At 36.7% G+C, this 27,513-nt stretch overlaps 1 protein-coding gene and 1 long non-coding RNA gene across 4 annotated transcripts in view; one reads left to right on the top strand and one right to left on the bottom strand.

Moving 5' to 3' along the window:
• Positions 1-5,086: 5,086 nt before the first annotated feature.
• LOC309795583 lies at positions 5,087-12,441 on the bottom strand. Of its 3 annotated transcripts, none has more exons than XR_014292279.1 (5): positions 12,226-12,441; positions 11,700-11,850; positions 8,325-8,419; positions 7,673-7,768; positions 5,087-6,874 (listed from the first exon to the last, which is right to left on the bottom strand). It is a non-coding gene; the product is annotated as an uncharacterized lncRNA (long non-coding RNA). The 3 variants fall into 3 exon arrangements; XR_014292280.1 differs by having other exon boundaries at positions 11,713-11,850; XR_014292281.1 differs by having other exon boundaries at positions 8,325-8,416; positions 11,713-11,850.
• Positions 12,442-12,528: 87 nt separating this feature from the next.
• The window catches only part of ATAD1 (ATPase family AAA domain containing 1), a 53,446-nt gene continuing 38,461 nt past the window's right edge, over positions 12,529-27,513 (top strand). Inside the window, exons 1-3 of the mRNA XM_082639236.1 lie at positions 12,529-12,583; positions 15,549-15,723; positions 25,761-25,859. Coding sequence (XP_082495362.1) covers positions 12,540-12,583; positions 15,549-15,723; positions 25,761-25,859 — 318 coding nt within the window. The 5' untranslated portion in view covers positions 12,529-12,539. The remainder of the gene's footprint in view (positions 12,584-15,548; positions 15,724-25,760; positions 25,860-27,513) is intronic.

Genomic DNA, 27,513 nt, shown 5'->3' with positions numbered 1-27,513 from the left:
ACACTGAGCACACTGAGTCCAGAAGTATTTTTTTAAGTATATACTACAAACAAGTGGCACTTATCCTGAAAAGGCAAGGCTGCTTCAATATTTGAAAAATCAGTCAGTGTAATCCACTATATTAGTAGACTAAAGAAGAAAAACTATGTACATAATCATATCAACTGATACAGAAGTAGCACTGGAAAAAATTCAACATCCATTCAAGATTTTTAAAATTCTCAGCTTACTGAGATAGAAGGGAACTTCTTCACCTCATGTACAAAACGCCAACATCTAATGTCACACTTAGTGGTAAAATACTGAATGCTTTCCCCCTAAGATCAGGAACAAGGCAAGGATGCCCTCTCTCACTGTTGTTATTTGACATTATACTATAATTCTTAACCAGTATAATAAGGCAAGAATAAGAGATAAAGGCATACAGATTGAAAAGGAAGAAATTAACATGTTCTTATTTGCAGATGACATGATTGAAACCAAAAGAAGTGACCAAAAAACAACAAAACCCAAGAAACTCCTAGAACTGAGTTGAGTACAGTCACAGGACATAATTTAAAAACACAATAATAATTATATACCTGTATACCAGCAGTGAACAATTGAAACTGATATTTTAAAAACAATACCATTTACAATAGCTCCAAAAATATTGAAATACCTAGGAATAAATTTAACAAAACATTGACAGAACAGTATCTATATGCTGAAAACTAGAAAACATAAGTGAAAGAAATCAAAGACCTAAATAAGTGGAAAGACATAGCGTGTTTAGGGACAGGAAGACTCAACTCCCCAATTTGATGTACAGATTTAATTCAATTTCATGAACTATCCCAGCAGAATTTTTCGAGATATAGGCAAGCTGATTCTAAAATTCATATAGAAATTCAAAGGCACTAGAAAAACCAAAATAAGTTTGAAGAAAAAGAATAAAGTTGGAGAAATCATATTACCAGATTTTTAAGTTGTACTATAAAGCTAGATTAACCAAGACAGTGTGGTACTGGTGAAGGGACAGTCACTTAGATCAGTGGAATAGACAGCCCAGAAACAGATCCATGCTCATATCCATGCAGATATAGCCAACTGATTTTTGACAAAGGCCCAAAGGATTATCTTCTCAACAAATGATATTGGACCAATTGGACATTCATATACTTAAAACTGAAGCTCAACCTTAATCTCACATTTTGTACAAAAATTAACTCAAAATGTATCATAGATCCAAATATAAAATATAAAACTATAAAACTTTTAGAAGAAACCTTTAGAGAAAATCTTCATAACCTGGGGTTAAGCAAAGAGTTCTTACACATGATACCAAAAACATGATCCATAAAAGAAAAAATGATAAGCTGGACTTAACATTTAAAACTTTATAAAAGACACTGGTAAAAAAATAAAAAGACAAGTTACACACCAGAAGAAAATATTTGCAAATCACATATTGACAAAGGCCTTATATCTAGAATATATATATTCTAGATATATATATTTGAAGAGCCTGTGTTCATACTCATGCCCTGTTCCCAAATTTTTTAAAATTTAGAAAAATTGTTACCTGGATTGTTAGGGCTCCTTAAAAGCAAGAAAAACATGACAAATTAACACTGCTGGATTTACAACCTACTTTATAAAAGCATTATTAGAGAATATCTTTTGAGTGCTATGGATCTTTTAAGGCTCTCGAACTTCAAATATATATTTGAAGAATTCTCAAAACTCAACAGTAAGAAAACAAACAACCAATTTAAAAATAAGCAAAAGACTCGAACAGACATTTCACTGAAGTGGATAAATAGATGGCAAATAAGCTGTTAAAAAAGATATTAATATTGTCAATGATTAGGGAAATGTCAATTAAAACAATAATGAGATACCTATTAGAATACCTAAAATAAAAAAATACTGATAATAACAAGTTCTGGTGAGGATACAAAACAAATCAAATGCTCATACATTCTCATGGAAATGCAAAATGGTATAGCCATTGGGGAAAACCGTTTGGCAGTCTCTCAAAAAGTTAAAAATACTCTTATATCATATGACCTAGCAATCCTACTCCTGGGTATTTACTTTAAGGAAATGAAAACTTCTGTTCACACAAAAACCTACACACAAATGTTTATAGAAGCTCTATTCACAATTACCAAAAACTGGAAACAACTTAAACGTCCTTCAACAAATGAATGGACAAACTGTGGTACATCTCTACAATGGAATACTACTCAGCAATGAAAATGAATGAACTACTGACATATGCAAATCTCAGATGGATCTCAAAGGCATGTTAAGTAAAAGAAGCCAGTCTCAAAAAGTTATATACCGTAGGATTTAATTTATATATGACATTCTCATAAAGATAAAACTACAGTGATGGAGATTAGATCCATGGTTGCCAAGGGTTAGGAGGTAACTACAAAGGGGTAACACAAGGGAGTTTCTTAGGATAATGGAACTGTTATATATCTCGACTGTGGTTATATGAATCTATCATATTAAATTCATAGAACTGTACACACATGCAGGTATGCACACACAATCAACTTTACTGTATGTTAATTTAAAAATAAAACTGTAATATCATGTACTGCTGTCTTAACATTTGTAAACAATTTTTATCAGAAAAAGTACATATGAGAAGATAAAAATTCAGAGGCATTCATCAATTCCTTCTCAATTATATAGCTGAAATATAAAATGAACCATTAGAAGCCTAGTCCTGCTTAGAATGGAGCTAGATATTGCTTCTAGTCAACATTTTACATTCCCATAAATCAAATCCATAGCACTCAAAAGATATTCTCTAATAATGCTTTTATAAAGTAGGTTGTAAATCCAGCAGTGTTAATTTGTCATGTTTTTCTTGCTTTTAAGGAGCCCTAACAATCCAGGTAACAATTTTTCTAAATTTTAACAAATTTGGGGACAGGGCATGAGTATGAACACAGGCTCTCGAACTAAACATGCTGGTCCAAATTCTAACTCTGCTACTTACTAGCTATTTGCCCTGGATAAATTACTTAATCTCTCTGTGCCTCAGTTTCCTTATCTGAAGATAATAATGCTTATCACGTAGGGTTATTATGACTGAGAATTAAATGAGTTAATATATGAAAAGTACTTAGAACAGTGCTTGGCACATACTAAATACCATATCGGTATTTGTTAAATAAAGTGCACTACGTTCTTGTCCATTTATAATTATATGACCTTACAGATATGCCACATTATATATGATTTAATACTCAATTTTATACTCAACTGGAATACTCAACTGGAATAATAATAAACTGGAACCAGTTTATTAATTAATATGATAAAGATTTAATTGTAAGGTTCTGCACTTAAATCTCTCCCTCAAAACTGTGACAGGTACAGTATGCAGGACTCAAGCTTTGACTGCAGCTCTAGTACAAAAGACAAACAGGCTTTAATTAATAGCAAATTCAATAGGTATTAAAAGGGTGGGTTGGGCTTCCCTGGTGGCGCAGTGGTTGAGAGTCCGCCTGCCGATGCAGGGGATGCGGGTTTGTGCCCCGGTCCAGGAAGATCCCACATGCCACAGAGCGGCTGGGCCCGTGAGCCATGGCCGCTGAGCCTGCGCGTCTGGAGCCTGTGCTCTGCAATGGGAGGGGCCACAACAGTGAGAGGCCCGCATACCGCCAAAAAAAAAAAAAAAAAAAAGGGTGGGTTTCAGGAAAAGGAAGCTAGTTTGATCCTAAACTGTGTTGATAAATCTCTAGTATCCACACTGGTCACACCACTCTTAAAGTGTATATACCATTCTAGATTACAAGCTTAATTGATTTACACACTTAATCTGTGCAGCCCCAACGGCAAGAATCAGAACCATAGAAAAAGTTCTAGGGGAAAAGATTTAGGCTCAGTAAAAGGAAGAACTAACACTGAAGAGTTCTCCAAACATGAGATGGGCTACCTGAACAGTTGGTGAATTCCATGTCACTGGGAATGTTCAAATAAGCTTAATGACCAGTTGGTGGGACACTGATGATCACAACAACCACAATCATTTACTAAATGCTTATTATGTCTGTCCCAGGTCCTTTACATACATTATCTTCAATCCCTTCACCAACTCCATCATGTAGTCACTATCCCCATTTTATAGGTGAGAAAACCAAGGCTCAGAGACGTTAAATAAATTACCCCAAACACACAGCTACTAAGTTGCAAAGCTGTGATTTGATCCAGGTCCTCTAATTCCATAGCACACATTCTACAGTTCCACACTGCCTTTGGTTGAACATTCACTGACTTTAATATTCCTTTCAATACTGAGAGAGCATGATTCCTTGAAATTATATCTTTCTAGATATATATATCTAGACCTTCCCTAACTATTTCTATAACACTGGAGCAGGTGTCTTTATCAAGGTAAAAGATGCATCTTACCTGTGTTAATGTTGGCTTGTTACTTCTATGAGAGAGATGTGTTCCAAATTAACATACTTCCCAGTATGTCAAAAGACAATGAAATTAACAATCAATTGGACTACGCAAAACAGGTGTGGAGCATCTTACTCCTGAATTTACTTCCTAGAGGATGAGATTTTATTTAAAAAAGAGGAAAATGTTGTTTCTCTTAATAAAAGTACAAATGAACACACAAGCAGAGATAAATCTATGTCCTTACCTCTCCACCCTTCCTCTTTGGCTAGCTCTCAATTAAAACATGATTCATGAGAATCTATGTGAGTGTTTTCACTATTTGTTATAGTAATCTCTCACTAACTGGGGGTAGTGATGGTTACATTCCAGAAAAGTGCCATGTTAGATAAAACCCTCATTGGAAAGTTCGATAGGGAATTCTGAAGAGAATAAAACAATAAAGTTAGTTATAAAGTAGAAAAGAATCTTTTCCCTAGGTTGTTCACAAGTTCATATTCTGAAAGCCATGATCTTCTGTGGAAGATGGAATTTGTATTAACCACACTTCTTTTTTTTAAAGTTCTTGATATAGCCCTTACTGATATTTAATGCTTTGGTTTCAAGGAACTAAACTCAACCATACATACATACATAGAGATCACAGATTGTAAAATTTAAGCATACAAATACAAAACCACATTGTAACAAAACTATGACAGGCAAAATGGTAGCTGACAAGGTAGTACAGTACACAAGTCTTGTTAGAAATTGTTATAATTTCTTAATATGTTAAAGTATACTCTGAGTTCAAATTTAACATTCATTTGTTGGATTCTAAAGGGGAGAAAATTTAAACAAAAGTTCTCCCACATACAGGTCAGAATGAACGAATCACAGAATCACTGAATTATGAAGTTGGTAGACCTATTTCAATTTCAGAGGCAGAAACCCAGAAAGGCTACCTAACATGAGACAGGTCACAGAGCTGTCATTGAGGACTGTCATAATTTAGCATTTTTCAAGTACTGTACTCAATAATCTACATCTTGCACGCTTCAAACTATTTTGACAGAGGCTGTTTGTTTGTTGTTCACCCGACACTCTGTACTTGGAAATGCTTTACTGTGTTGGGCACAGAAACGGAATTGGGGGATGATCATTAAAATGGAGTGTCATAGATCCCCACCTTCCTATGGAATGAGGAGGAAATGCTGTCCCTCTGCAGAGATTTTTTAGTTGTCTTCTGTTTTGGGCTATGAATGTGTATTCGTGTGCTAGAAATCCTTATGATTCTCTCAAGTGAAGACATATGATTATTTACTCCCCCCCCCCAAAAAAACAATCACTGTATTTCATGGGTTTTTACCATTCATTTAAACTGCTTCTCTGTTTACTTCCAAGAGTCCCAAGGAAGTAGTCAGGGGAGGCTCCTTGAATACTAGTCTGTGAGGACAACATGATAATAAACTATGGCAAGCCAGTTTATCTAGCATAAGTAGTATTGAATGATGGATGGACTGGAGTGTGGAAGGTGGAACACTGCCCAGTCAGAGGTTCAAGAATATCTAGACAGAATTCTAACGCTGCTTTCAGTTGGTTAAAGAATCATTATAGCATCTCTTCAGCTTTTTGCAAAACACCAAAGGGGAAGAAAACACTGTTGGGGAGTCAACCTCTTTGTCTCCTTTCCTTTACTGTCCTTTTTTTCTGATCTCTCATTTACTGGGGAATTCAGAAAATATAAAGAAATGAGTGTGGGGCATGTCTCTGGCTCTAGGCCTTATATGGGCATTCAGAGCTCTCAGAATGGTTCTGGCATTTAAACTTAATATGCAGCAGGCTAGAAAGGAGAAAGGTTTGTGGAACTCTACCAGGTATACTATTCTGAAGTTGAATGGACTCTGAGCACTGCTAACTTCGTATACTTGATTTGTTTCCTGCACTTCTCTAACTCAAGTTACATACAGACTTTTTTTTTTCCTTACCCCTTTGTTTTGTTTTTCTGTTTCCAGAAACACTGGCAATAAACAGGTGGGGCAGGCAAATTTAACATTAGCTTGCTAGTACGCTACTGTTGGGCCTCTCTAAGATGAAACAAGGTCTAGTAGACATTTCATCCCTAAACATCTAAAATTAGCAAGATTTGCCCTTGCCTTTGGAAGCCATGCACTCAGTCTCTAAACAGGATATTCCATTTCTTTTGCTCAGTAGAACTCCCCCAATTTTAGGAGCATTTCCATGAGTTGCACATAGTAATTATTTTTTTAAAAACATGTTATGTTCAAATGAATGAAATATTGTATGAAGAATAGCAGCTCTGATGTTATGATAGTCCTCAAGGGTAACAAAAAGGTTGTAGTTTGCGAAGAAATGATAAGACATGCAAAGGATTGACCTCTAAAATCTCAAATCTGGTTCAGCATCTCACTTTCATCCGTTGAACTAATTTCTTTCTTCTGTGCAAAAGTCACTCGGCAATCTAAGTAAGGAAGTTTTCCCAAAACAAATAATGAATGGAGATGAAAGATAGGTTAAACCTCTACCTTAAAAAAAATCAATAGTTTTATGAAGACTTGCATTTTCACAAGACATTTGAGTCTTCAGAACTCCACGAGAGCAAGAATTGTAAGCTCAATATATGGCTGTTATTAGACAGAATGGGAACGACAGCCAATATCAATGATGGTCTTCAGTGAACTGAGAAATATCCAGATAGTCATTTTCATTCATTGACCAATATTTTAAACTTATTTGTCTGGGGGGTCACAAGGATGGAATCTTACAGGTTTTATATAACTATCATTAATGGTTTATAGAATACTAATCAGTAAGACTCACTCAGAGGGGTGTATTAAAACTGAGAATGAGAGAACTAAGAGTTCAAAGAGACAGAGGCGTAGCCTCTTCACAAGTCAGAGAAGATAAACATTCCCAGACAAGATGCCACAGTTGACAACTTGAGAGGTGAAGTCCTCATGCAAACACTAAGGAGATATGAAGGAATCTTTGTCCATACAGGGCTTCTAGAAATGAAAGAATATCACTTCATAGTATAATGAAAATAACATCTGAGGTATTACAATGGCATGTTTATTGAGCACTTGCTAAGTGCCAGGCATAGAGCTCAGCACTTGCCATGCACTGTCTCATTTAATTCTCAGTGCAATTCCATGGTGTGAGTACCCCTTTTGTCCCTGTATTAAAGGTGAGGAACTTGAGGCTTAGAGAGCTTAATAACTTGCCCAAAGTCACAGAGCTAGTAAATAACAGATCTTACATCTAAAGCCAAGTCTGTTGGGTTGCAATGTCCATGTTTTTAAACCCTATGGATACCTGATGGGACTGGTCTCTGGTGGACACATCAGGAACAGACCTGTCATGACAGGACAATAATATAATTATGGTCAGTAAAATGGTTTGATTGCACATGTCCTTATCTTTGGACCATTTGCCTTTCTTTCCTCTTTTTCCCTCCCTGGTCACTGTAAATCTATTAGAATGGTGCCTGAAGAGCTTCATTCAATATGTCAGACTGGTGGGGGGAATCAGTTAATTAAAACATTTGTTAAGCCCCTCCTATGTCCTAGGCATCCTCTTTTTTCAAGAACTGCACATCTGATAGCAGAATACAGAAACTTAAACCCCAATTATAATTCTGTGAGATGAGGACTATGCCAGTGCTATGGACACAAATTTTAGTCCTTAGAAAATAAAACATCTTGAATTCTTCTTGTCCATTTTAGTTTCACTTATGCTACAAGGTTACAAGTTATTCTGGCTAATAGAGAAAAGGGGGTGGGGGAGGTTTCATGCAATCTTAACTTTTAAAATGTTAAGCACAAGCTTAACAAAAAGTATTATTTTCCAAATACTTTCAAGGGCATTTTCCTAGAATCAGGTAAATGAGAGCAAGCAAATGACCTACTTACGGGAAAAAATGCTCCAGGTTATAAAGGATGGGAAGCCAAGTGCATCCTGGAAACCACAGCATCTGGTCTTGTTTTATGCTTCATCTAACAATCTGCTGTTACAGGAATTGAGAATTAATGTCTCAACTACTGTTTCTTCTATTTTGACTGATGAATTCATATCTTTGTTATTCTTACCCAATCTCTCCCAACTCCTCTCCCATTAAAAAAAAAAAATCATATGGAAGGGCATTTAGGAAGGGCCCAAACAAATCCTAGGGAGCTTACTCTTTCATTTATGCCTTAAAGCTCTTGCTAATGTAAGGTTGGTTACAGCAGGGTTAGACATCTTCCCAAGCAATTCCCTGGTTTGATCCATCCTGACTTTCCACAGATAGTATCACCTGAACAGTCCATTTTCAGTACTGTATTAAAGCTAAACAACAAAATATTGCAGATGTAAAAGAAATATCTGGGTTCTAGAAAATGTTTCTTGGTAGCATAAACTGTAAAAAATGTACAACTGGCAGTAGTGCTTGAGAAAAAGGATTATGAAGCAATGTAAGACTGTGGATTAGTGCTACCCTGATAATATGAGAAAATTACATATACACTAATTTCTGTATATATTCATTTTAAACTATGTACAAAGTTTAAAAACATAAAAGCATGAAAAGTAGATTTACAACAATATGTTCTTTGAACTTTGCTGTTGAGTCTTTTTAGCTCTTGTGCTTTTTATAGAATGAAGCTATCAATTCATCTTTCCACTCCTTCCAATCTGTTGAAATTTTAATTTTCCATTATTTTTGCCTTGATTCCATCTTACTCTTTCTGCTGGAGCTTCAAGCACCTAATCTTAGCCTTTCTCAGTGCTTTCATGGCTTTAGACACAGCTTCATATTCTTGCTTTTCTTTCCCCACCCATTCTATTATTTAACTTATCAAAATAATATGATTATTTTTTCCAATGAACTATTTTTAAAAGAACCAAGGTTACCAAGTGACTCTTATGCTGGTGAAATTACTGCTATATAATTTTATCTATTTGTTGAAGCTCTGCTCTTTCTAAATCACTGTCAAGTGAATCATTTCTCATGTGCAATGAAAAGGGTCAGGTTTACCATGTTTATTTATCCAAAGATTTCAGATTTGTTTTTCCTTCCAAAGACACTTTATTCTGCATCTGGTCATGAGGCTTCCTTGCCTTGATTTCCTGATGTATCCCAGCTGGCTTAATGGATCAGCTAACCAGATAGGCTTTTGGGGCTGGGGCAGAAGAGATTTTTGCAAAAACACATCTAAAATTATCACTGACTAGGGCAGAGTTTGTCAAAGTGTGGTCCCAAACTACCTATAACCAAATCATCTCAGATGCTTATTCAAAATGCAAATACCTGGGACAAAACCTAGAGCAGTTAAATGGGAGCCTTTAATGCTGGGACCTGGGAACCTGCATTTTGCCAAATTGTCCAAGTGAATAGACTCACAGTGAAATTCTACAGCTCCTAATCTAAGGCATCCTTTCCCCTTCAAGGGTCCAGTGCAATAATTGACCTTAGCTACAGAGCAAACTTATCACACCTCCATTCAACTAACAAAAACAAAGGAAAATTCACTTCCCTGAGGAGAGAACTGCCATTAACTGCCTTAAGAGGCATTAGTTTAAAAACAAACAAAAACTTTCTACAGTAAATGTAACTATTTTTAATATCTTGATTCTGACATCACAGAGGGAAGGCTCAGAAGGTCTACCAAAAATCTGTTGTAATAATTTCCTGATTAATATTACATATAATGAATTATTTATTGAGCCCCTACTGTGGGCCAAATATGGTGTTTTGTGCTGCCAGGGATTATATAAAGCTATCCTGGGATGAAAAGCATATGTTCACTCAGCTCTATTCTGGAAGAATAGCTGATTTAGTGATTGCTGGAAATAAATGTACATGGTATATGGGAAGGCAGTCATTTGATGTCTTAGGGCCCAGACATAGGACACTTCCTAAGGATTTGCTAAATGAATATTAGGTCCAAAAGGTATAGATGTAGGTACTCAGTTTATAGCCAAACCACTGGAAAAGGAATGAGCAGCAATATTTATTTGAGGGCATGTAGACTCCTTACGGTCAGTCTTGATTACTTTACCCACAATTTCCTTTCCTGTGCAATCATACCGCAGATATTAAGCAGATGAATTGAGTCTAGATGCAACCATACTGAGAGCTCCACCTGATTCTAGAGTTCATTTAGGATGTCCCTAGTAAGGTGACCAACTACTCATGGCTTGCCTGAGACGTTCCCTGTATTAGCATTTGAAGTCCTATGTCCTAGAAATCCCCTTAATGTCAGACAAACTGCGTAGGTCGGTTATCCTGGCCCTTAGAGAAAAGCAGGTGAGGCTCTTAGTTGACCCAGTTTCACTCAGTGGATGATGGAAATCCATTACCATCTTGAATTTCTCAGCTCATTTTCCTTACCACTGGGTATGATTATCCTCACGAGCCACAAAACCTAAAGTTCTTTCCTTCAATAACCTCTACCTTTGAGCTCTGTCAAGGCATAGTCCCACGAGCATCCCAAGCAATGACTCAGATTGAGGATAATCACTGGGACCCAGTGGAGAGTCTCTTCTAAGACTGCTGAACACATGGCTTGTGTTTACTTGTAAATATTATCCTGGTCTCATAATCATTCTGAGATGAATAATCAGACTAGCACTCCCAAACCTAGCTTCATATCAGTTTTTTTAGAATTTATTTTATGGCTGTAGACACACAAAAATAGACAAAAAGGCATGGATGCAAAACAAGAACCACTTACCGTATTAGATTCCATTCTGATTCTTGTCAATAAACCCAATCACAGTTTTTAAACATTCGTGCATTCCTGTCATCCCATCCTTATCCTTTAAAGCCTTAAGATTTTGTCATTTCGTGGTCTTACCTCTTTCACCTAGATTTTAAAATTTAACTGGTATCAAATTTCAAAGAGAGAATGTAAAGTGTAGGATTTGAATCAGATCTAGGTCCCAATGAAATTTTGCCACTTCTTAGATTCATGAACTTAAAAAAGTTTACCGCTCTAAGCTTTAAAATTTGCTCATCTATAAATAATAAATAAAGACAAAATAATGGCTATTTTAGAGGATTGGGTTTTTTGAGGAATTCAGGTTATGGATGTGAAGCACAAAAAAGCATATTGCCTGACACCTAGTAGACATTCAGTAAACTGTAGCTATGATCATCACTACAGTATCACAAGCTTGTAACAAGGGTAGCATTCACTACATTCAACAATCAGGCTGCAGAATTTTAGCCATCAAGGATGATGCCTAAAGCAGAGAGGCACAAACTGCCTTCCCGAGGAGCGTAGTAAGAGGAACTGTCCCATTACTTCATAGTCTCACCGCCTCTGTCTGAAGGAAGTGAAGCTTCTTATATCTGGGGACAATGTCTAACGTCGTCTCGCCCCTGGCAGCCTCTGCTCAGGAGGCGCTGGCTTTCAGATTTGCTCCCTGGGGACCTCTGGTGCCTCATCTCTCATTCTGCAAAGGGAAAGAAAGGGGTAAAAGAAAAAGGGAAGTCACCGAAGTGTAAAACCTGTTACCAGATGCCCTCTTTTGTCCCTACTACCAGGCCTGCCCCGGTAGGCTGCAGAATCGTTCCGCAGAAAGATTTTCAGGCGCCACCCCCAGGTGTCCGTCGGAGCAGACAAGGGAGAGGAGGGTGAGCTCACCCTAAAAACTGAAAGACAGATGGTGAGGGGTGGGGGGTTGGCCATGCGCGTCAGAGCTTTGGCTAAACGACAGAACAGCAGCGTGCGGGTTTGCAGCCGGGGTTGGAGCGGCAGGCGAAGGGCGTAGGTAAGGATCAAGCAGAAGGGAAAGGAAGAACTTCTTTGCGGGGAACACAGAACACACTTTGCACTCTCACGAAGGCTCCCGGATTTGTCAGTGTTGCGACAGGAGCCCGCGAGCAGGGCACGGACTTTGTGACAAGCGCCTGCCCCAATTCCATCTCCGAGACTCAGCTAAACTCAGAGGTTCCGCCCAGCAGAGAGCAGGTTAGGAATCTGGAGCGTGACCTCACTCCCGCCGAACACCCTCGCACCACTTCCAAAACCCGGAAACGCGCCCCTCCAGGCCCTCGGCCGCGGTGGCGCATGCTCCTTGCGAGGGGGCGGGCCGCGACTCCCCCCGGAAGCGTTCTTTCCCAGGCGGCGTTTCCTTCCTGTATGAGGCTGCTAGGGCCTCTTGCGGCCGCTCTTCTGCTGGGGGGGTGAGTAGCGGGTTTTCGTGGGGCTTCGTGGGACGGGCTCTCTAAAGTCCCTAAAGGACTGGCTCGGGTCCGGGGAGCCGAGTGGGAAAGGTCACCGTGCCGTCCTCCCATGCCCCACCTCATTGCCGCCCCTCAGCTCGCAGCCCTTCGTATCCAGCGGATTAACCTCCAAGGGCGTCCCGGGCTCCGCCTTGGCTTTCGGCCCGGCCTAGGCCCTTAGGTCTCCGTTAGCGCTGCCGCCAAGAGTTAGGCCATTTCCAGGAAATCTCTGTAGGCAGACGGGTCGCTGCGGGGGCTTGAGGTCGTTCCGGGCGACCTCAGAACCGGGGTTCTAGGCAAAGACGGACAGAATGAAGCGGGTCTGATTGTCGCACAGGCACTGCTACCACCTAGTGCAAAAGTGAAGGAGGTTCTTCAAGCCTAGGCACGCTTTCGCAGAGGATGGTGGTGTTAATAATAACCTGTCCTTTATGTGAAGGTTGGCAGGCTTTCATTGTCATAGGCTGTGTTCATAGGGCCTTGATGTCTGCGAAACTGGGACTTCTGGGGTTGAGAAAAACTTCGTAAAACACTGCGGTGAATTAGAGAAATACTATGGTATGAATACTCTACTCTTGGTCCTTAACCTGTCAGTAAGCTGCTCATTGACGAGGTGGTAGGATTTTTAATTTTTCTACCCTGAAATGGAGAACTCTTTAAAATGAAACTATCTGGTATCATATTTGCCTAACAGATAACTCTGAATTACAGTGTTTTGCCATATTTCTTGTACATGGCACCATCTATGTTTATGTGTATATTTGTGTATTTGTTGATCCTGATGTTGATACAGAATTGAAATACAGTCCCTACTGTTGTATGCATGTGCAACTTTTATTATATATTCTGCTGTAATGGTATTGTTACCGTAACGGCCTTACATTGCAGGCATATCTATGTCATATGTATGATAAATGAGTGTATAATAAAGTGTATACAGTTACAACCTACAAGGAGAAGTTTAAGTTTCCTTTCAGGATTTTGAAGTCATTTTAAAAGAAGGATGCCTGTTTTAGAAGTGGCTATAGGTCCAGAGTACTGTATTGCGGTTAATAATTTAATTATAGTAAAGTATATAGTTAACAGAGGTTTTGTGTCTTGATTTTTTAAATAGATATAAAAACTGTTCTCTTGATGACTGGGAGGTGCCGATAGCAGTCCTAGTTCATGTAGTTCAGTGAACATCCAGTAGGTGGCAGTTTTATCGCTACTCACTCAAACTTTAAAGAAAACATTTTATTCGAATATCACTAGTTTAAGTTAATAAATCTTTATTTTGCCTGTTGGTTCCTTCTCATCTGTGAGTATTACTCCCGCATAATGATACCACATATAACAACTGCATTTTCAAATTTACTGTGTTGGAATAAAGGCTAGGGAAGACAATTTTTCATTTTCTAGAAGGAGAGTATTGTTAACCTATCTTTAGGAATCCATGCTGATGGAAGAAAGCACAATTTGATTTGTTACATGAAAGATTTTAACCAAGTGTCTTCTTTCTAGCTTCCTTTTTTTGTTGGTGGGGTGGTTGGTTGTTCTGGCTTCATTTTTAATAAGATAATAACTGTACTATGCATTCCTTGAGTAAAGTAATTGTGTCTTAGCTATTATTGTATACGCAGTATATAGTAGGCTTTCTATATACATGATCAGTAAGTGTTTTATTGTATGAATTGAATTATTTAACATCCCTAGGCCAAAATTTCTTTATCCAGAATGAAGGCTTTCAGTTATTTAGTTAAGTTTAAATTAAATAATGTATTATTGTGAAGTGAATGTCTCCCAGTAATGCAGAAGGTTGGAATCCTTGACTTTTCTTTTGGAAATCTTCCAAAATTCTGGCAGCAATTCTGTTGGAATGATTGAAGAGAATCTTTAACTGAATAGTGCTAGTGCGAATAGAAACAATAATTTTAGAGCTGGAACGACCATAGATATTAGTCTATGAAGTACCTAATTTTCACCTGTTTCTGAGCCATCTGTACAAATTTTGTTTTATTCCTTTTCACATGAATGCAAAATGTACTTTTTTTTCCCCCTGAGTCACATAGCACTCAGCACACTCCTATGCTGCGAGAGAATAATGGCATTATTTGAGGCTGAGATTCTATCTCAAAATGTGATAGTCACATCATCCATAAAAAACTTATTCTACTGGGTGGTCATTGCCTTTGATACAGGTGTGCATGCCTCCTGTAAGCCAAGCTGTGGTTGATGTAACTGCTTAGGCATATGTGTAAAAGTAGACATGTTGCCTCCTTTTTTCCTCATTATCTTGAGTAAGATCTGTATAGTTGTGGGTCAAACATTTTGAAGATTCTGTTGTTTCATATTTAGCTAAGTTGTTGGAAAGAATAAGATGGCTCCAAAAATTTCATGTCACTTGTTAGTTGAGAAAATAGCATGTATACATTTCAGCAGGCCTTGGAAGCCTTTAAAAGTAAGTATGAGGGAAAAGTGAGTCTGTTCACAGTTTGAATTTCACTCAAAAATTACCTGGTATACCATCACATTAGTAAAGTATTTCATTGTTGGGCTGCCTTTTTTCAGTTGGATAAGTGTTATAGTCATTATTTTTCTAGGTTCCCTGACATAATTATTTAAAAGCTGATTAAAACAGTAAATGCTTTAAGATGTTTACTGCATTTTTCAAATAGAATTGTTCTCTACTTAAATTATATGAGCTTTTAGAAAAGTTTATTAAAAATTCTAATCTCAGTTTCCAAGAGGAGATTAAAATGTGTTTATTTACGTTTTATTTACTTAACATTTAAAAATCCATTTCTCTTTAAATAAAACACTTTTTTAAGGTAGGTAATGTTGAATTTGACTAGAAGTTTTTCTTGCTTAGTTTACGCTACCTATCAGTCTCCTGATTTTAATGAATCTAGTTACTACCTAGTGGCATTTCTGTTTGTTTTTCAAGGTTAACAATCAAGATGGTACATGCTGAAGCCTTTTCTCGTCCCTTGAGTCGGAATGAAGTTGTTGGCTTAATTTTCCGTTTGACAATATTTGGTGCAGTAACATACTTTACAATCAAATGGATGGTAGATGCGATTGATCCAACCAGAAAGCAGAAAGTAGAAGCTCAGAAACAGGTATGATTAAAATGTTTGAGGATCATTTTTCTTGTAGCTAGCAAATATTTTCCCATAAAACTAAGGATATAGTGGAATTAGAAATTAATAAGAAATTCCATAAGACCCATGTGGAAATGTGTTTTTATGTAATATTTAATTTCATTGTTCCTAAAAAAAGTATTTGTTTCTCAAATCCTTTTGACTGTATAAGCAACTTAGAAGAAAGAATGATTAAGAATAAAAATATTACAGCATTTTGTTATGAATAGCCTAATTAGAATATTTTTGTCAGCTTATAAGTGAAGGAATCTAGGTAAAATTTTTCAGCAGACTAAACAAAAAATTTTTTCTTCAGTAATGGTATACATTGTGCTTTGTGAGACATTTGAAATGTTTCTGTTTTGTAAGTAAGTTCATTTGTGTCATATTTTAGATTCTATATAAGTGACATCATATGATATTTGTTTTCCTCTGTCTGACTTATTTCACTTAGTACCATAATCTCTTGGTCCATCCATGTTGCTGCAAATGGCATTACTGCATTCTTTTTCATGACTGAGTAGTATTACATTGTAAATATATACCACACTTTCTTTATCCATTCATCTGTCCATGGACATTTAGGTTGCTTCCATGTCTTGGCTATTGTAAATAGTGCTGCTGTGAACATTGAGGTGCATGTATCTCTTTGAATTATAGTTTTCTCCAGATATATGCCCAGGAGTGGAATTGCTGGATCCTATGGTAACTCTGTTTTTAGTGTTTTAAAGAATCTCCATACTGTTCTCCATAGTGGCTGCACCAATTTACATTCCCACCAACAGTGTAGGAGGGTTCCCTTTTCTCCATACCCCCTCCAGCATTCATAATTTGTTGACTTTTTGGGGGACTTCCTTGGCAGTCCAGTGGTTAAGACTTTGCCTTCCAATACAGGGGGTGCGGGTTCAATCCCTGGTCGGGTAGCTAAGATCCCACATGCCTCGCAGCCAAAAAACCAAAACATAAAACAGAAGCAATGTTGTAACAAATTCAATAAAGACTTTAAAATTGGTCCACGTAAAAAAAAAATCTATTTGTAGACTTTTTTGATGATGGCCATTCTGACTGGTGTGAGATGATACTTCATTATAATTTTGATTTGCATTTCTCTAATAATTAGTGATGCTAAGTATCTTTTCATGTGCTTATTGGCCATCTGTATGTCTTTGGAGAAATGTCTATTTAGGTCTTCTGTCCATTTTTTGATTGGGTTGTTTGTTTTTTTGTCATTGAGTTGTATGAGCTGTTTGTATATTTTGGAAATTAAGCCCTCGTCGGTAGCATCATTTGCAAATATTTTCTCCCGGTCTGTAGGTTGTCTTTTCATTTTGTTTATGGTTTCCTTTGGTGTGCAAAAGCTTATAAGTTTGATTAGGCCCCATTTGTTTATTTTTGCTTTTCTGTTGCCTTGGGAGACTGACCTTAGAAAACATTGCTACGATTTATGTCAGAGAATGTTTTGCTTATGTTCTCTTTTAGGAGTTTTATGGTGTCATGTCTTATATTTAAGTTTTCAAGCCATTCTGAGTTTATTTTTTGTATGGTGTGAGGGAGTATTTTAACTTCATTGATTTACATGCAGCTGTCCAGCTTTCCCAACACTGCTTGCTGAAGAGACTATCTTTTCTCCATTGTATATCCCATGAAAGATTTTTGAGTAGGTGGGTGATATGCACAGCAGTGTTTTAAGGATACCTTACTGTATGTAGCATGTAACAGGAATTGGACTCAGGGAGACTAGGAGCAAGGTCTGTTGGCTATAGACTGCAGTAATCCTGGCAAAGACCTAGAATAAGGGAGTGACAAAAGGAGTGGAATGGGTGAAATAGATGAATGCTGGAAGGACTTTGTGATGACAGAGAAAAGAAAAAGGACATCTTACAGATGAATCTGAGATTTGTCTGGACTCCTCAGAGATTCATAGTATCTTTTATAGTTTTAGAATCTGTAGATGGGGCAAGTATATGGGAAAATGACACTTGATTTGGGCATATTGAGTTTGTGTTGGTGGTAGGAATCCAGAAAAATGTTCATCCAACTGTTGAAATTGTAGGTCTAAATCTCAGGAAAAAGGTCAGTCTTTGGAGATTCCTTATCAGATGCTCATAAGTAGTTGGACTCATTAGAGCAGTGAGTCTCAGTGAGATGGCGTAGGCCCCAGGGCTATTCCTATGTAGCTGTCTATCACTTGTGGGTTTTTTCCCAAACTACTCCTCCACTTTCCTCCTTCCACCATTAGGATTTATACATTCAAATATTTGTTGAGAGCTTATGTAATTGTCACTATGATAGATGCTGATGGCTGTATTGAGAGTGGTGAGGTCTCTAAAGGAGAGAAATTTATAGTCTGAAGTATTTTTATTAAAATAAAGGTAGAAAATTGATAAAGTATCCAACTTAGGCTGGAAAAAATATTTTTTTAATAAAAAACCTATAGATAGTGAAAGAATGGACATAATAAAGAATAAACATAGATAGTGAAAGAATGGACATAATAAAGAATAAACCCATAGATAGTGAAAGAATGGAAATAATAAAGATAAGATAAATTAGTAGAAAATAGAATATGAGAGAATGAATAGAAATATAGAAAATGAATATATAATAGAGAAAATCAGTAAAACCAAAAGTTGTTTATTTGAAAAGACTGATAAAATTGACACTTCTGTAAAACCAATCAAGAAAAAAATGAAGCCACCAATAAGTATTACTAGGAATGATAAAAGACATGCAATAGCAGATGCTGCAGACATTAAAAATAAGGACAATTAATAAGTATGTCAATAAATTTGAAAACCTAAATGACACGGACAAACTCTTAGAAAATTATGAATTACCATAGCTGACTTAAGAATTAGAATACATGAATAGTTCCATAACTGTGAAATAAATTAATATTGGAAAAATACTTCCATAAAGAAAACTCCAGGCTCATAGAATTCTACTGGCAAATTCTAGCAACATTTAAGAAACAAATTAATAGTAACAATTTTATATAAACTCTTCTAGAGTGTAGAAAATGAGAAACACTCACCAAATCTTTCTATGAGGGTAGCATAACAACAATTCCAAAACTTAAAATGAATGTAAAAATCTTAAAATATTTACAACCTGAATTCAGCAGTGTATAAAAAAGATAATATATTATGACCAGTTGAATTTATCCCAGGAATTAAAGGCTGGCTTCATTTGAGGGGAAAAATACATATATATTAATTTAAAAATGCATATATATTAATATTCTATATTAACAGATTTGAGGATGAAACTATGATCATATCAATGCAGCAAAGGCCTTTGTTGAAATTAAACATTCTTGATTTTTAGAAATGCTCTTAGAAAATAAGAATAAAAGATAATGTCTTTAGCATGATAGAATGAATTTACTACAGAAAACATAGTTCATGGTAGAAAACTGAAAGCATTTTCTTTATGGTTAGGAGCAAGTCAAGGAAGCCTATTGTCATCACTTCTATTTAACATTTTTACTGATTATTAGCTAATGCATAAGTCAAGAAAAAAGATAAGAGGTAGAAGTATTGGAAAAAAATAAACAGTTATTATTCACAGGTAATATAATTTACATAGAAAGCCAAAGAAAGCCTACAGATAAACTATCAGGATTAGTATGAGTTTAAGGACTGCTGGATACAAAATCAGTACACAAAAGTCAGCTGTATTTCTGGATACCCACCACAGTTGGAAAATGCAGTTTTTAAAAGATACTATTTACAGTAGCATCAAAAATATTCAGTAACTGACAAACACAAGTTATACAACATATTTATAGAGAAAATTATAAAACTATTGAAGGCTTAAGTTCAATTTAGTGCCAATTAAAAAATACCTAAAGACTTTTTTTGTTTGTTGTATTTTTCTTCTAAAATTTATACTGAGGAATAAAAGTTTATTAATAGGTAAGACACTCCTGAAAAACAAGATGTGTGTTGAGGGAGGAAAGATTTGCCTTGTTTATATCGAGACTTACAATAAAGCTATAGCCATTAAAACAATGTGCGGGCTTTCCTGGTGATGCAGTGATTAAGAGTCCGCCTGCCAATGCAGGGGACACAGGTTCGAGCCCTGGGCTGGGAAGATTCCACATGCTGCAGAGCAACTAAGCCCATGAGCCTCAACTACCGAGCCTGCGCTCTGGAGCCCGCGAGCCAAAACTACTGAAGCCCATGAGCCTAGAGGCTGTGCTCTGCAACAAGAGAAACCACTGCAATGAGAAGCCCGTGCACCACAACAGAGGTAGCCCCCATTCGTCGCAACTGGAGAAAGCCTGCATGCAGCAACGAAGACCCAACACAGCCAAAAATAAATAAATTAAAAATAAAAATAAATTAATTAAAAAACAAAACAAAACAATGTGCTATTGGCACAGGGGTGGATTGGCAAATATACCAGAATAGAGTCCAGAAACAGTCCTACCTGTAATATGAAAGCGATGTGTGACATAACTGGCTTTGCTTTGTAAATTATTGGAGAACGGATGGACTTTTCAATAAACGATACTTAGACTATTGGCTCTATATGGGAGGGAATAAAATTTGATTTCTGCTTGATTTCGTGCACAGTAATCTCTTCCTGGGATTAAAGACTTAAATTTATTCGTATAACAGATATTCATTGAGCACCTACTCTGTGGTTCTTTATACCTCATCTGCATGTTCTAAAGATAATCTTTTTAACCTATCTAATTTTAATGAAAGCACTTTTTAGAAAAACAAGTGGCCAGAGGAGGAGGAATAAAACCAGAATAATGTAAGTTGTTGGTACCAGTCTTTCCCACCCCAATTTACCTTGAAGTATACAAAATACTGCAGATTGTAACAGTGGTTCACTGTGGCAGTTATTTTCAAATGGAAAGATGGTACATTTTGAAACATCAGAATTTGGAGAAGTTGGTGGGGTGTTAAATATAATTTTTAAAAGCCCCTTCTTAAATTCTTTCCCACTATCTGGAAAATCACTGTGTGTGTGAAGTCACCAAAGCCAAGGGAAAAGAAGGTTGCAAAAGAGAATTGGTTGTAAATGTTGTATTATAAAATGATCCAGGAGAAGATGTCATGAGGAATGTGAACGAAAAAAGCAATCAGTAGATTTATTGAAGTCATTAAAGAGAGCAATTTCCGTTCAGTGGGGACAGCAAGTGTAATTTGAAGTAAAAGAACATAGTCATTGCAGAGTTTGCTGAGGGAAAGGTAAAGAAGAAAGGGGAAAAGACTAGCGGAGCAGGTGGAGAGTTGCTGCCAAAGAGGAGGGAGGTAGGTCCTGGAAGAACCAGGAGGGATTGGGATCGGTAGTTACAGGAACATTTTAAGGTAGAGTTAACTGTTTTATTCTCGACAAAGGGGAGAGGTTATAGCTAAATGTGCTTGGGAGTGGAGGAGGTTTGGGACCTGCTGAGGTAAATATGTGTGATTAGTATATAACGAGATAAATCATAGTAGGTAATGGAACATTAGGGCATAATTGAAGAAAGCATGAGTTTATTAGGAACTCAATTATTTTGTTTTTATGAACTTCTTGAGCATTTCTCAGCAGGTTGGGAGCAGATAAATTGAATGGTGGTGCTGAACCTGCGTTGAAGATAGGGCTAACTGGTATAACAATAAGTGTAAGGAATCGTATGTTTCTAAGGAAGACATTCTGTGGTACAGGCCATTTAGAAAGTCAGATGGGGGATAATTTAGTTGGCGTATAGAAAGGAATTAAGGAATTAGAGTGCGTATTGAGTGCAAAGATCAGGTGTGAATGTGGGAGAGGAGGAAGGTATGACTCCTGTGGTCACAGAGGAAGAACACTGACTATAAAAGCTTAGATAACGTTTTGAGATTACCAGATAATCCATGGGCCTGATGTGAGCTTAAAGGCAGTGCAGTTTTGAGATGAAAGGTGAAGGATGACATAGGTGCATTCAAATCAGGAAGAGTAACCTAGAAGTAGTCTTACGTTTGGATTAAACGGGATATTTGTAAATAATTTCTAGTCTAAAGCCAGGAAAACTTCCAGCCTTACTAAATGTGGGATATTTAATTGGTAATGAGAGAGGAGATGGTTTCAGCAGAGTGTTAAAGAGGGACAAGGGTTTTCTGGGCACGTGCCACTGTTGGATCATATTGAGATATAGCACAAGAGTTTTGATAGGTATGTCTGTAATAAAAGGATGGGTTGGATTAATTGAGAAGTTAGAAAACAGGGAATCTCTAGGTGTACTATTAAAGAGCTTTCAAGTACAGGATGAATAACTTAATGCTTGACCTCTCCTGGGCATTTGTATATACAGTATTTTGTTTAGCATATTAATTAGACTGTATAATATTCCTGAGATTGTAGTTTAGTTGTCAAAGGCCTGGAAAGATTCACTACTGAGAATTCATACACATGAAAGTCATATATTGTGACCTTAGTCATTAACTTAATGTCTCCCTATTTTTAGTCCTATCATTGATATTGTAAGGTTCAAAACTTCATTTCAGTTATTTTGATATAAGTAATAGATGAAATAGTTTGTGAAGGGCTGATACACTGAAATCTTAAACTGGAACTCTCAACTGCCAGGTGTTTTTAAGAGCGGCCATCATAGAATGCCAGTTACCATTTGGAAGAGCTAACATTTGTTGACACCAGGAAGCCATTGTGAACTGCATTACCCATCAAGTGGCCCTAAAACCATGGTTCACTGGAGCTGAATCTTAGAAGACTGAGCTGAAGTAAATAAGGAAATTCAGATGGGAAATCAGTAAGGAATAAGCAGTTAGTGTTGCCTGAGTGGCCAAGGGGATAGATAGAAGTGATGAGGAAAGAAAAGCAACAAGAGGGAAACTCGAGATAAAACTCAGTGCATTATAGTGTTTTATACAGTAACATAGCAGAAGAGTATTATAGTAGAAAGCCATCTTATCCAGCAACTTTTGGGTTATACGATAAAGTCAGAAGATGTAAGTGCACTAACGCTAAAAGAGAAGAAAATTGTCTCCGCATGTCTAGAAAAGGGTGTTTGTTAGAATTTTAATGTAAGTTTGTGGTAAAGGCTTATACCTAATGTATAAAGATAATTCTTCAAATTATTTGCTATTTCCTACTTAAATGTATTTTTTAAAGCTTTATATCAATTTCCTCTGTCTACACTTAAAATTGGAGTACTTCAGCTGTGACCTCAGTAAAAGTTTTTTGAAATAAGTTGAATTAGTTCATCTTTGTTTTTTCACTCTTGTTGTGCTATCTCTAACTTTCTAAAATTATTCTTCCAGAAGAACAACCAATTTTATGAATCTTTTAGAACCTTTATGAAATGAGTGTTTCTATTCTGCTGCTCCTTTACTCCATTTCCTCCTTCCTCATTCTAGGCAGAAATATTAGTTCACTATTTCCTATTTCTCCACTTCTTTACTTTTTAAATAATACTTTACATGGAGAAAAAGTGAAATAGAGTGAAAGGATAAAAAATACTATGAAACAGTTGAAAAGATGGGTATAAAAGTAAAAAGTAAGTTTCCCTCCTACCTCTGACTCCTCAGCCACAGTTCACCGTTTTCCCTCCACAGAGTGGGAGAAACCCACTTTAAACACCAAGCAAATGTGGGTGACTAGAAAGTATAATTGTCATTAAGCTGTAAACAGTAAAGTACTGCATGAGCATAAGCCATTTTTCAGGTAGTACAATCATAATTTTGTTTTTCTAGGTAAAACATTTTAGAAATAAGGGCTCAGTTAAATGTGTCAAAGCTAGACAATTGGATAACTTGTTCCTGGAACACAGTTTGGTACTGGTATGATGTGTTTTGGGGTGCTTTCTTTTCATTTACTTGTGTGTTAAGCATGTTCTGCTCTCCCAAATGAGAAATGTTAGTGTTTTAACAGAACATGAGCTTTGAAATTAGATCAGAGTTTGAGCTCTGGTAATGCTAATTCATAGCTGTGTAATCTTGCCAGTTCTTTACATTTCTCTGACCCTTGAGTTCTTCATCTGAAAAATGAGAATAATAGCTACTTCTCAGGATGGTTTCAAGGGTAGATTGTAAACCGTATCCAGCACAGTTCCAGGAATGTGGTAGGTGCTCAATAAACGTTAATTTTTTTTCTCTTTCCTATCAATGTTATTAATGCAACCTGAAGACATTGTTAAATGGAACTGCTGTTATGGAGAAAAGATTCTAGGTAAACTCAACTATAGTGTTTTCTGTCTCTATAAAGTAAACAACATAGTTGATAATTTTTATTTAGGAAATTCCAAATATAAATAAAGGTAGCAAGAGGCAGTTGTGGCCTAGAGTAAAATTTTAAGGGCAAGTAGCTAATAGAGAGAAAAGCATGATTTCTCAAATACTGACATTTTAGACCAAATGATGGGGGTGGGGAGGCAGGATATCCTTTGCCTTCTTGATTGTTTAGCAGCATCCCTGTCTCTGCTGACTAGATACCAGTAGCACTGCCCCACCCACCCAAGTTGTGACAACCAAAAGTATTTTCAGGCATTGCCAAATGTCCCCTAGGGGGCCAAAATCACCCCTGGTTGAGAACCACTATATTAGAGCACGGCCTAGAAAGAACACATGTGGGATGGTTTCACATTTATAGAAGAACAAAGGAAAAGAAGAGAAATTAATGCTATTATAGGTACAGAAAACAGGATACTGTTTATAGCTGACACATTTAAAGTCAGTGAAAGAGAAGAAATTTGTAAGAAAGAGATAAAAGAATCTGGAAAAGGCTGTTTTATCCATTGATTCAGAGGGTGGCTAAATAGGAAAAATGATGTGGTTCATAGCACTTCTTTTAAAAAAAATGCTATATTACTAGGATATGATCAACACACATCCTGATCCTCTAACCAGTCTATAACTGTAATGCTGTATGATGTGATTTTTTTTAAGAGTAGCAATACCCCTGACAAATAGCAAGATTATATATAATCAAAAGTATTCTAGGGAAATGTAACAACAAAAATTTAGGTAAATATGATTTATCGGAGCACCTTCATTTCTAAAACTGTTCACTTAATTGAAATTTGAATATATTATGTCTAGATTTTTAAAGACTCTTTAGTTGACACAAACTCCAGTCATGTAACTGAGGAAACCAAGGTAATATATATGATGGTTAGAGTATAGGTTCTAGAGTTGGGACTGCCTGGATTCGTATGTTGCCTCTTCCATTTGCTAATTTTTAACCTAAGACAAATAACAGTCTGAGCTACGCTTCAGTTTCTTGTTCTGTGTTGGGGAGAAATTGTACCTACCTCACAGGATCTGTCTGAGGATTCAATGAGTTAATCCATCTACAGTATTTTGGCATAATATTTGGCACACTCAGTAAATGTTTTACTGTTAACATTATTTTTATTTTAGTTGAAAGCTGTGTTGCTTTGCTAGAGCTTATAGCTTTAAGGCTAGTTTTGCCCAGCTCTAAAAATATATGCAAGTATACTTCTAATTGAAAATTATTTTTATTATCTCTGGTTGCCTAGCCCCAAGAATTGACTTTAAAAAGGATAGTATCTCAGAACAATTTGAAATTAGTTACGTTGAACACCTGTTGTAGATATATGGGTAATTTGAGGAAAGTTGGGCACCAGTTTTTAGATACTCTGTCAATTGAAGGAAAAAAACTCCAGTTGTCCATTTCTTGATAGCCTTAACCCCTCGATCTTTCATCTTGAGGCTTCATTTTCACCTGTCATGATAATCCTGCTAGGAAAGAGAAATCAAGTTGGACCTTAGAATCTCATTGGAGCAATGAGAGGCCGTGTATATATCTCTTCAATCATGTACCCTATGTTCTCATTTCCCAAAAGCTGATTTAAATTGCCCTGGTTTCTGTAGAGTAGACCTTCAAATCTTTTTTTACTTAAGGACTTAAGAATGGGGAAGGATGAAACAAGTGGCATAGAATATCTCTGGAAAATCTTGTATGTCTGTTCATTGCTCTTTGGACTTCACAGTTACATGTTATGGAGTGCCAGTGTCTAAATATCAAACTAAAGGAGGTTGCTTGTTTTTTCTTTCTAGGCGGAAAAATTAATGAAGCAAATCGGTGTGAAAAATGTGAAGCTTTCAGAATATGAAATGAGTATTGCTGCTCATCTAGTAGACCCTCTTAACATGCATGTAGGTATCTTTAATCTTATTTAATATTTTTTTTGTCTAGCATTTTGTATCAGGAGTCCCAAAGACCATGACCAGGTTTGATGATTCTCTAGGAGGAATCACAAGATTCAGTGTAGTTATACTCCTGGGTATAATTTATTACAACAAAAGGATACAAGGCAAAATTAGCAAAGAAAGAGGGGCGTGGGATGAAGTCTGGAGGAAGTCAGGCACCAGCTTCCAAGAGTCTTCTAACAGGGTGCACTTAATTCTTTCAGCAACAGGTTATGAGAACACCTGTCAAATGCTGTCTACCAAAGAAGCTCATTAGAGACTTAGGGCCCAGGGTTTTAATTGGGACTGGTCACATAGACTGCATCTTCCTAACGTGTCAAAATTCTAGACTCCCATAAGCAAAACAGGTATCCACCATAGACCATATTGTTTGCACAAACAGTTTAGGCACAGTGAGCTGTTCTCATCAGGAAAATGGAGGAAACTCTCCCGAAATCTGAGTATCTCCCATACTCCAGCCAGGGGCTAGCCTCGCAAGCAGGCCTTTACAAGGATAATCGTCTCGGGCCTGCTGTGTTAACTTTTTTTGTGCACATTTGTTTAGTTAAACCTGTACTTTGATATATTCACCTCTGTGGCATATAAAATTACTGCTTTAAGTCATGTGGATATTTGACTTGGAGTTCAAATCTAGATTTTTTATAAGGTATGATAGCACAAGATTCTGAATCCCAGTTTTTCCATTTATGGCCTTGGTAAATTATTTTCTCTTTGAGTTTCAGTTCCCTCATGTATAATCCGGGGACAATGTAATACCTGCTCTACCTACTTCTAAAGGATTATTTTGAGCATCAGATTAATGTAATTTATAAACTGTAAAATCCTCTGTGAATATTTTATAACAGTAGGTGTAAATAAATAGAGTGAAATACAATATCCTCCAAATCTAGGAAATAAAAATCTATAATGTCTATTAATATCTGTGTGCACAGAGACATACATGCCTTTCCAGAATTAATCCTCCATTTGAAATGGACTCAGTTCTTTGTTATAGCTACAGTGAAAGTCAGTGATGATTTTTTCAGATCTGGCTGCGCTTTTTCACTTTTTATTTTATGGTGGAAAATAAATGTGTTGTAAATATTGCTTCCGACCAGGCCCACCTCCAGCCCCTTTACTCTTCCAAATTAAAGCTAGGTTGTTTTTGTTTGTTCTTCAGGTCTTTTTCAGTTAGTTTATCCAGTGCCCACCCCCCCAAAAAATTTTTTAAGCTGAGTCAGAAGGCTTTAAAATACACAAGCTGTTATCAGTTTTGAAAAAATGTATCCCCGTTTACTCTCTATAAATATAAGACAAGTTTTGACACAGTTTACTTTTAATTAGTAAAATTCAGGAGCCCAGTTTGGTGAGTATAAGCCTTATTTCTAAATTCATTCCTATTATGTTTGACAGCATCATCTGTGAATTAGGCCACTCAGCTAGTGCTGAACTGTCTGTCAGAGCTGGCTCTCATTCTTCTTCGCAGAGTATTTCCTCATCTTGATGGAGTGAGGTCAGCTTATTAGATCCCAAATCTCAAGAGTTCTGAGTGTGGGACCTAGGGCCTTTTTTTTTTTTTTTTTTTTTTGAATAGGTAGTTGACTATTAAATTTTAGCTCAT

This window comes from Mesoplodon mirus, assembly GCF_964341445.2.
Source record: "Mesoplodon mirus genome assembly, chromosome: 2".
NCBI classification, from domain to species: Eukaryota; Metazoa; Chordata; class Mammalia; order Artiodactyla; family Ziphiidae; genus Mesoplodon; species Mesoplodon mirus.
The sequence above is the reverse complement of the archived record's forward strand: the minus strand, read 5'-3'. Positions and strand labels throughout refer to the sequence as shown.